Source organism: Mesocricetus auratus, unplaced genomic scaffold (genome assembly GCF_017639785.1).
Source record: "Mesocricetus auratus isolate SY011 unplaced genomic scaffold, BCM_Maur_2.0 Super-Scaffold_100021, whole genome shotgun sequence".
NCBI lineage: Eukaryota > Metazoa > Chordata > Mammalia > Rodentia > Cricetidae > Mesocricetus > Mesocricetus auratus.
In genome coordinates, this window is record NW_024429202.1 from 18632920 (window position 1) to 18644438 (window position 11519).

The 11519-nt window shown below is 38.7% G+C and overlaps 1 protein-coding gene across 1 annotated transcript in view; it reads left to right on the plus strand.

The window, feature by feature from the left end:
* Positions 1 to 10868, plus strand: part of Lmbrd1 (LMBR1 domain containing 1) — an 87711-nt gene extending 76843 nt beyond the window's left edge. Inside the window, exons 15-16 of the mRNA XM_005086518.4 lie at positions 9441 to 9532; positions 9900 to 10868. Coding sequence (XP_005086575.1) covers positions 9441 to 9532; positions 9900 to 10016 — 209 coding nt within the window. The 3' untranslated portion in view covers positions 10017 to 10868. The remainder of the gene's footprint in view (positions 1 to 9440; positions 9533 to 9899) is intronic.
* The last annotated feature ends 651 nt before the right edge of the window (positions 10869 to 11519 follow it).

An 11519-nucleotide genomic window follows, 5' to 3' on the forward strand; every position in this document is an offset into this window, starting at 1 on the left:
GTCTATGTACCACTTATGTGCCTGGTGCCTGCAGAGGTCAGAAGAGGGCATTGGATTACCTACAACTGGCATTACAGATGTTTTTGATGCACTACATAGGGGCTGGGAATTGAACCCCAATCCTCTGCAAGGGAAGCCAGTACTCTTACTGCCAAGCCATCACTCTAGCTCCTGAGGACTTGTTTTCTAATCAAAGTAGTTCATATGATAGTGCCAATAAGTTAGAGTGCAAGGCTACCTGGCTACACCATGTTAAATAATTCTTGAGACAACAAAGCATGTTTGTCTACGTGTTCTAGGAGACACTCATTCCCACCTGAAACAACTGAAATACCTTGTTGGCACAGTAGGACTTAGCTCAAGCCTTTCCCCTTATTTGTACCCCAGTCTAGTACTATTTGGTCTTGAGCTTACAGCAATGCTGCTAGTTTTCCAACTTGAAAGACCTTGAATGAAATGATCCAGCCTACCCCAACCTCTAAAACTTTTGTCTTCTTCCATTTTTCATCTTCCTGTTCCCTTTTATTGCAGTCAGTCTAATAAATTGAGTTTTGCTAGACTAGTAAGGGTTTTTAGTGTTGCTTGGAAATCGACTGTTAACAATGCAAAAGCTAAATATGCTAAGTAATTTAAGGGGCAAAAATCAAGAATTGAGTCTCAGGTTTCTCTTCTTATTTTGTAATTGGCTGCTAGTCTGTGGACATGCTCATCCTGCCAGCCCCAGAGAGCTCCATCCTCAAGCCCAGAACTCAACCCTTTTCCTCCTTTCTTCCACTTACCTACTCTGTGCTGTTCCTGCTACAGGGTTGGCAGAGTGGTCTCATTCCTCTTCTTTGCACTAAGCTACTTTGATGGAAGTTTAATGGTACTCATGTCTTATCTGTTTTCCAATAACAAGTTTCCAAATCCCACCAACATTACCTAAGAAACATCCCAACAACAAACACAACTACAGCTTTCTCCATCAGTGCGAGCACTTAAACAGCAGGACATGAGATGCAGCACTGAGGCTTTCCATGCCTTCACATAGAACAGTGAGAGTACCTAAATAGTAGGATGTGAGATGCAGTACTGTACATGCCTTCACATAGAAAGCAAGCACAGATATGATAGGTGGAAGAGGACAGACATACTTAGTCTTACTTGTCAATACTTCTACACATGAGCAAAGTATAAAATACTAGTTTTACCTTCATCAAGAGTTGAATATTCCCCTTTTGCCTCTTAAGCTAAATGCCTCCTATTACTTACAATTAAAAGAGAAGGAATCAGTAGAGAACATTTTTAAGGGCAAAATCAGCAAAACATCTGCCAGGTAGGAAGTTATTTTATGGAAGATTGCGCCTTTCCATTTATTGAAAAGTGGACAGCTGAAAAAGATGTACTGAAGGTTGTTATTAAATTCCTTTTACCATCTTTTCCCCAAACATTAAATACTTGTATTGTTGACTATCTAACGTTTCAGGGAATTTTATTTTGAAATCTCAGCACCTAAGTAACACTGCTCAAGCAGATTCATTGTCCTGTGGGTTTATGTGATTTTAAAAAAAATTTTTTAAATCTGCCAGGCGTCAGTGGTGCACGCCTTTAATCCTAGCACTCGGGAGGCAGAGGCAGGCAGATCTCTGTGAGTTTGAGGTTATCCTGGTCTACAGAGAAAGTTCCAGCACAGCCTCCAAAACAACACAGAGAAACCCTGTCTCGAAAAACCAAAAAAAAATTTTTTTAACCTTAGACATTAAGTGTATTTCTATATTTACTTCCTTTTAAAGCAAATGATTATTTTAAGTAATGTCCATTTTATAGGGCTTTGTATGGTCAATAGATTTCTCTAGAACCTAAATCTTTGGCAGAAATGCCACAGTGATGCTTTGTTATGGCAGGATTCAGTAATGTCACTGTGTGATCTGTGCCCAGGGTGGTCCATCAGAATAATGTGAAAGGGAAACGGTGGAGACTCCTCCCATCCTGACATGAAGGTCAGGTTTGAATGTGAACTATCAGCATAACCCCTCCTAACCCATATCTAGTCTCCAACACATTCTAAAGTCTTGAACTTTGATAACAAGATGATCCTCTTCAGGAAATGAGAAGTTACTCAATCCCTTGGACTCAAGGAAACAAGACATTGTTTTTTGTTGTTGTTGTTGTTATTTTTTAAAGGACATGTAGTCCTTTTGTCTAATAATCTACACATGTAGAGGTGGTGATTAGAATATTTTTTAAAAGTCAGGTTTAGTCTGTAAGGTGAAAATAAGTCAACCTCAGTAGAATTGTGATAATTTACTTGAAGGATACAACATTAAATAGCGTGTGTGTTGCAACTTAAGTGTGCTTGAAAGATAACATCATTTCACCTTCAGTAGGGCTGAGAACCACAGTCCTAAGTGTTTTGCTTTTGAGTATCCCACATGAGCACTTAGTTCTGGTTATTTAGCCTTCCTGTGCCTTTTCATTTAACAGATACATAGTGTTATGGGTCAGTGTTGTCAAAGTTGGGGTCTCATAGTGAACATCAGTATTCTTGTCCCTGCCCAGCTTCCTTTAACTAAAAGGAGGGCACCAGTATATGAGCAAATATGGTGTGAGAACCACAGAGACCATGACTGGTCCTCAGGAGGAATGGGTCAGATGTTGGGTATGATGGGAAGGAATTGTTACTGATGAGATGACGTCTGAAAACACCTTGAGATGAGGAATAAGCAAAGATAGCTGAGGCAGAGCATTTTAGAGATAGGAACAGCAAAGGGGTAGTTTCAAGGTCTTCATCTTTTATATTCAGAGGGAAATATTTGGACGACTGTGAACAGAATGGTATAATGTGACTTTCATTCTTTATGGATCACTATAGTGACTATGTTTCAGACAGTTCAGAACCTGGCGGACTTTATGCAAAGGGCCAGGTAATGGTCATCTTTTAGGTTTTGTGGAACTCACCATTCAGCTTTGCCTTTGTGTCATCAGAGCAACTCGGGCATAGAGATGTCTAGTTGTGTTCCCTAAACACAGCAGCAGGTGGAGACCCTGATTACCTGTGTGCTGTAGTCTGACTTGTATACTGACCACTGTATAGACTGATGAACCAAGGACAAAGGTGAGTTGATGGGTTATTTTCACTAGTCCAAGGAAACACTTATGATACTGGTGACAGTGTCAACAAGTGGTCAGAATCTAGATATATTTTAAGTGTAGAGACAATGGGATTTGCTGAGGGATCTAGATGATGGAGGATGAGAAAGTAACCAGAGATGATACACACATATTTAAATTTGGTTTCTTTGTTGCTGATTTGGTGGTAGGGATGGAGGGTGGCTTTAAATTTTTGTTTTGTTTTGAAATAGGGTCTTACCACATAGCCTAGGCTGACTTTAGATTCTCTATGTGACCCAGACTGGCCTCAAACTCACAGTCATCCTGTTTCAGCCTCTAGGACAGTGAGATTGTAAGAGTAACCACTGTTAGCTTGAGTGTTAATTAGAACATACTTGCTGAAAGTTTTGCATTGTTTTTGATAGTATGCAGAATTTTCTGTTTAACAACCTACTTGTACTTACTATAGTTATTACTGAACCTTGTTGACTTGTAGTTTAGGAGTCTTCCTTTATAGATAGAGAATTAATAGTGTGACTTATATTATACTAAGAATATAATATAATCTCATTATTGTAACTTATTATATAACTTACTAGCCACAGTTGGGTACTGTACAATAACAATAACTCATTAGGTTTTCTTTTTGGCCAGAAATACTTGTGTGGTTTTTAATATGATACATATGTTAGAATATTGCCTTATAGATAAGGAAGAAAGCTATTAACCTGTTTGCTACCTGTGATCAGCTCTAATGGAATCCTATGTTCATGTGAACGTGACATGCCAAGCTTTATATGGTCAACTGGTCATGTAAATGAAATTGGTAACATTCTTTTTTGAAGGAACAATACATATATTTTGGCACCTTGTAAATGTTATAAACAACCTCCTCACCCTCCACCCCTTTTTGAGATGGTTCCAAGTAGTGTAGGCTGTCCTCACACTCTCTATGTAATAGATCCGCCTCCCTCCATTCCGCAGTGCTAGGATTACGGGTGTGACCATCATGCTTAGCTTAAATCTTGTTAAATATAATCAGCTCTCAACACAAATTATATTCTAAAAATTATATTCTTAAAAATGATCACTATAAAACTTATTCGGTATAGAACAAATTCTAGCTTCGTTAGCCTGGTATGATTCATATATTCTTAAAATAACACTATTTGCTTCAGACTTTCCATCATCTTCACCGTTCATCATTATTTTCCCCTTTACCTAGTTCTTCCAGTGAGACTTAACCAAGTGTTGATTCAGCTTTGTGGCATTTGTTCAACTTTAAGTTAATTGCTTTTTATTGCTTCTTTTCTTTTTTTTTTTCTTTCTGCCTTCTTGTTTATGTGGTCTTATATTGTTTCCCAAGTCATTTTAGATGTATGTAATTTCCATGTACTGTAAAGATACCTGAGGATAGAACAGTGGTTTAACTGAGATTTCCTAAAAAACCGCTCCCCTTAACACTGCCCAGCATCCCCATAGCTATGCTCTACATGTGAGCTCCTCTCCCGCCTTAGTGGTCCTCCCACTCTCCCTGCTGCAGGCTGTACTGCACATGGGTATTTTCTTGTTTAAACCATTCCAAGTGATCATATTTTGATAGTAAATTTATTTGGTAAATAATTAGAGATTCTGAATGTTCATGTTAGTTTGGGGTGATGATGGTTTAATATGATGGCTCAATTATAATTATGCTTGCTCTTACCCAGAAACCCTGGAAATGTTCTTAGCTGTGCAGTATCTTGACACTGCTTATAAAATAAAATAAAAAGTATTGTTATTAGAGTTATCAATCAGGGGTATTTTAGTGGCAGTCAACATATATTAGAAATGACTTAGCTAGTGGTCTAAAAGAAACAAATGTATAATATTCAAATTATCAGATAAAATAAAGCCTGCTCTGTTTGATACACAATGGTCTAGGTGCATTTGTTCTTAGTTTTTCTCTGATGATCTATGAGAAGCAATGGAGAAAGATAGCAGACATGGAAGGTAATAGTCTTCCCATTTTACTCATGTGACCATGGTGCCCTTTCTCAGCTCTTAACTTACTTAAGAGTAAGTCATCAGAAAGGGAAACACATTTCAAGTTTTCAAGCTAAACATTTAGCCTGTGGTGTAATTGAAACTTTATATGTCATGTTCCATGATAACAGTCATAGTCTTCTGAATGCTTCTGAGTTTAAAACCCAACTCCTCAGTCTCACACTCACTCTTTCTCCCCTTCGTGTGTATATGTGTGTGTGTGTGTGTGTGTGTGTGTGTGTGTGTGTGTGTGTGTGTGTGTACACAACCTCAGTGTTGGCCTTCACCTTCCAACTTGTTTGAGATTTGAGTCAGGGTCTCTTATTCACAGCTGTGTGACTTCGGATGGCTGACCTGTGAGTGTCACAGGATTCTCCCATCGCTACCTCCCATCTGACCCTAGGGTGCTGAAGTTACAAGTGCAGGCTATTGTGCCCTACTTTACACAGCTCCAAACTCAGGTCATCATTCCAGAACCGATGCTTTTAGCCACTGAGCCATCTCCATCCTTAAATTGATTTTGAAGGTTAAAGAAAATTAAATTGTTTTACTGTCGTCTCCTCAGAAAACTTCGAGAGCTAAAGATGTACTAGATGTGTGTGATTCCGGTGAGCAGCTGGACGGTGGCAGATGGTGAACAGGGATCTCCCTCCCCTTGTTCAATGGGGAATCATCTCTTGGGATGAAATACAAACAAGACACTAATCTGCAAGCATTGTTCTCAGGGTACATGCCAGCCTATGCAAATAAACTAAATATAACAGGCACGTAAAGATAACAAATGCTATTGGATGATTGTGTATGGATTTTTAGGCAGGCGGATCTCATAAGTTGAGGCCAGCCTGGTCTACAGAGTGATTTCCAGGATAGCCTCCAAAACAATACAGAGAAACCCTGTCTCGAAAAAACAAATAAAAATGTGGAGAGCACATAAACAATGTGGTTGGGAAAATATTTAAGATACAGTTTTGGTGGTGGGCCAAGTAATCTGGTCTAAGCCAGTTTCAGATATCACTGAGTGGATTATTAGGCCTCTGGGGAAGAATGATTTGATTTCACTTATACTTGCTTCTGCCAGCTCAGCTGCTGTCCTGTAATCCCTCTTCTGGCCCTGAGGTTTCTAATTCAGGCCAGATTTAACTCTCAGTGTCCTTTAGTGTGGAAATGAATAGAACTTCTGCTTCTTCGTTTACTCTGCCATTCGTGTTGAGACTTTTGAGTGACATTTTCCAGATAGTTTTATACTTGTACATAAGACTCCTGTAATACTTAGCCAGAGAAGATACTGTACTTGTTCTTAAATAATTTTATATTAGCTATGTTTCTTGCTACAATGACAAAGGCTTTGTGTGGGGAAAAGGATCTATTTGGGCTTAGGTTTAAGAAGAGTTGCCTTCCATCATGGTGGAGAAATATAGTAGCTGGTCACATTTTGTCCGAAGTCTGGAAACAGAGATAAATGTTGTTCTCAGCTCGCTTTCTCTTGTTTTCCTTCTTTAGTCTGGAACCAGCTCAGGGATGGTGATGCCCACATTCAGTTAGCCTTCTCCATCCTTCTCTCTGGAAACAAACTCACAGATGCATCCAGAGATTGATTGTCTCCTGAAGATTCTAAATCCAGTCTAGTTGACCATGAAGAGTAATCGTTACAGTTTTAAACAAATTTTCCTAAGTTCTAGCTTTTAGCTCACTTCATTTATAAGCATTCAGCTTGACTAATTTAAAGGGATTTTTAACTGTTCAGCAGTATTTCTTATTGGTGAAGTGTTCACCTTTCAGTTTTGTGTAACCCGTTCTGTTTCAGCTCTCTGTAGAGGAGAGCAATGAACATGTGCAAACTAATGATGCTACTCATGCCAGAGAATTATTCTGCACTACTGGGGGACACTCCAATGCGTGTTAAGAATAACTGTTTACCTTACAGCCATTGTGCAACTCCTGAGAATAGTCATCATGTTACTTCATGGTATATTTCATGTTATATCATGAATTTCATTAAAATTTAACAAAAAAGGAAGAATATTAGCTTTTTAAATTTAATTTTGTTGGGTTTTGTTTTGTTTTGTTTTTTTGTTTTTCAAGACAGTGTTTCTCTGCATAGTTTTGTAGACCAGGCTGACCTCAAACTCAAAGAGATCCACCTGCCTCCGCCTCCTGAATACTGGGATTAAAGGCGTGTGCTACCACCCCCTGATGCTCAGGACTTTTTGATAAACCTCATTTAGTCTGTAGTTATCCTGGGAAGAAAGGATGATAGCCATTTTTTTAATATTTCACAAGCCCCATGGTTCACATAGCAAAGAGGGTAAATAATAGTCACCTGTGTAACTCTCAGGCTCTGGTGGTAGGCACCATTCGCCACAGCGCCACCTACCCTCTCATTCACCACAGTGGCATGCGTTTACTTCCGCTTCCTTTTGAAGACTACTCAAGGGTCTTGTTTTAACATCCCTAGACTCCTGTCAGATCTTAATTTAAGAAAGTTAGAAAATGTTCTGTTTAGCAATGTGAATTTTTCATAAGACCAACCCCACCCTAAATTTTATTTTACTTTATCATATTGAATATGATGGGAGATGAATCCTCTGTGAGTACTTTAGAATAGTGAGGCTTATTTAGTGAAAGATCATATTACTGTGAATTGCTGTGGATAGCTATATAATTGAAGAAAACGTAAAATGTGGTAGGAGCAGAGCAAATGGTGAAGTAATTTCCTATTTAGGTGCCTCCTCTGGTACACTGACCCCAGCACCTGGTTTGAAACCATGAACTCGAGTGCTTCGGGTAGGAGGGCAAAAAAGTGTTTAGAGCCAGCTGTGGTGCACATCTGTAATCCCAGCATTCAGGAGTCTAAGGTAGGAGGATCATGAGATCAGCCTAGTCTACGTAGGAAGACCCTGTCTAAAACTAAACACAGTCCCTGCAAAAATAGAAAGAATGTGACAGGGTTATGGAGAATCACTAGATAAGAATTTCACTGGTAACTCTCCTGGTCAGATGCAAAAGGTTGTGTCCCTGCTGCATGCATATTTCCCTGCTAAAAGATTGGTATTGGGTAATTCAGAAATACATCTCGAGATACAGTGGAAAGGGTCAGATTAAGTAAGATTTAGATTATTTAAACATTTGCATAACATATCTCTAGGACAGGTCTTCTGTTCCTTGTAAAATATAACCTAATTTCTACTTTTTCAGAAAACTGTGTATCAGCCGTAAAATTTAGAAAAGCATTTTAGATTCTGTAAATAATAATAAACTGGACAACAGAACTCACTGCTTAATTTTGTTTCAAGAAAAGAATGTCTCTTAGCATTATTAAAGCTGAGAAGATGGTTCATAAAATACAAATTAAATGCATACTCTCTTAATCAGCGGTAGGGTATGATAATAACTCCTAATTTCATATAGGATGTTTGGCCCTTGCCTGTTTCAGATGCAAGTATGTAGAAGTCATACTGTCTTAATAGATGGAAAAGAAGTTGCTTTGTAAGTCTGTTTTCTGCTGGCGAATAAAGGCCCCCTGAAGTGAGGAAGGTTGTTAGGCCCAGTGAGCAGCAGCAAACACAGTGTCAAACACAGTTGGGTCCTGCTGTGCCGCCATGCTTTTCTGAGTAGCTTGAAATATTTCCTCGGACTTTGCTTCCAACATATGCATCTGTGTCTTGTAACTTCATGAGAATAATGTATATAATGTATTTAGATAATATGAGTGTAAAATCCACCACAGCTATCAAGTAACCCGTCTGCTTTCTCTTTGAGTTACAGTTTATTTGAAGGAGAAATAGAAATGAATTGTTTTTTTATTGAGGCTATAATTCTGTCTAAATTCCAACAAGAGCCATCTCTGTAAACAGTGATAATGGGTTTTCTTTAGAAGAACCAACTGCTTTTTCAGGAGAGTGCTCTGAGGGGGGCGCAATAAAATCTCTCAAGTGTGAACTGTCCTGAGAATCTGTTTCTTTAAAAAGTGCTGCGTCTGCTAACCACTGGTTGCTCTTTCGTTGTTTCCCCTAATGGGAGCGCCTTTTTTGTTTTATACGGCTGGCACTCCAAGTTGTACTTACTTCTCTATTTCAAATAAATTGAACTGGCCGATACAACTTTTATTTTTAGGATCAATTATAATATTGAAGTTCATTTTTTGTGTGTCACAATAGTCAGCAGTTTAACGCTGGCTGAGATTGAGAGTAGATGTGGAAGAAGACCCCACCTCTCCTTAACATCCACTATCTAAGTTTAGCCAATACTTTCGGCTATCAGATTCAACGTGAGTCATTGGTTTATGAAAGGAGCAACTTTAAATAATCGTTTCTTTGTTTTTGTAGATCAATGTACCGTTACCCGCACATACTTATTCCTCCACAAGTTCTGGTTCTTCAGTGCTGCATACTATTTTGGCAACTGGGCCTTTCTTGGGGTAAGTATAGGTAGTCCAAGCATAACTCCGCCTTGCTTTACATGGTTACTTGTATACGCTTATGTGTATCTCAATAGTCTGTTTGCCTTTCGGTACTGCCATTGAGAAGTTTTTGAAGGTGTAATTTATATATATGTGAGTGACTGCCACGTGTGTGCAGGTAACCATGAGCCCAGAAGAGGGTCAGGTCTTCAGGAGCTGCCATTGTGGGAGGTTGTGATTTGCGGTGTGGGTGCTGCAAACTGAATTCAGGCTCCTGGAATCACAACTCTCGCCTTCGAGCCATCGCTCTAATCCCAGCTACCGAGTTTTCAGTGTGTTGCCTAGGTGGTTAGATTTTAGTAACACCACGTATTTGCATTTACAGGTATTCTTGATTGGATTAATTGTATCCTGCTGTAAAGGGAAGAAGTCAGTCATTGAAGGGGTGGATGAAGACTCGGACATAAGTGATGACGACGAGCCGTCTGCCTACTCCGTGTGAACAGCCTTCTGTCCCTAAGGACTTTGTGAATCTGTTATGCATTTTCAAAGTTTTCAAGTAACATTAGGATGAACTGTCTAGCTTTCATCAAAAATGAGAGCATGGCCATTAAAAAGAACTATATTTTTTATGTTTTCTGAAGTAACATTATTGTATCATAGATTAACACTTAAAATTGCTATAATAATGCTGTGTAAATACAATATTTCCAGGTTTGTGAGGGAATGTTTGTGGAAATTTTCTTTATTGTATAATAGTGTTAAATTTATTAAAATCTTGCAGAATTTACATTCCCTTTGTTGCTTTTTAAAAACATAAGAAGTCACTTGTCTTGTGCCTTAGGGTCTCTGGAATAATGTGAAATTTTAAGTCTTTCTCTGATAGACTGAACAGAGTGTTAAAGTATTGCTCGTGGATAAGTCTAACTGTCATGGCTTGTTTTCAATTGTGTCCATAAGATTATTAGTCTAACTTAAGTGGAGTTCATGAAAAATTGTTAAACTGCTTAAGACCATTGTATTCTAAGATGTGTTGCAGGTTTCAATGTTCAAGTCTTAATACATTGGGAGTGTTGCTGCCGCCACAGGAATATTTAGGGCACATCTATTAATGTAGATAGTACTTGTTTTATAGAAGATTTTGAAATTTGTAATGTCATAAATGGAAATATCAAGAATAATGGATGCTGAAAATTGAGTTTACCAAGAGTTGTAAGATATATGATATCATACTCAACTATTTTTTCATTTACTGTTTGGAAACTTATCAAAGAAAATGAAAGATATGTGACATAACAGAATATTCTGAAAATGTTCTGGGTTGTAAAAATAAAATCTAATTTGCTAATGTCAACTAGAATTCATAAAAAAGTATTTACCATTATGCTTGAAGCAAAATACCATTATGCTTCTAGAGAAGACTTAAGAGTTAGCCCGTCTGCAACTGAATCCTCCTCCTGTGCCTTAGTTTCCATAGCACTTTGTTCTCATTGATTCTCTGCTTCATGTTGACCTTTGCTCCTGTCCCCACCCTTACATTACTCACTAGGGTGCCAGTCTCTGCTTCTCCTAGTTTCGATTTCCGGGACGGACCATTCCCTGGACCTCCATCTCATTACTCTTCCCCAAACTCTGAACTTTGTCTGCGGGTAAGTTACATTACTGCTGTCATAGCAGTGGGTTGAATTGAACCCCATTGTTGGTTCACTAAGCCTCCTTTTGTTGGTGTTTACTTCATTGGTTTGGTTATGGCAAATGGCCTGATCCATCAGTCAGGCTCCCTGCTTACCCCACCCATCAGACAGCCTTATATACCCCCCTCACTGTGGAGCCATACTTAACTTTTTGCTGCCTAACTTTCCCTCACGTTCTTACTGCCACTTAACCATGTGATGCATTGAATAGCCTCCTTCCAAAATTCACATGTTGAAGTCCTCACCCCAGTTCCTTTGACTTGACTATTTAGAGGACATTAAGAAAGGTAGGTTGGGTAAAATTAGGTAGC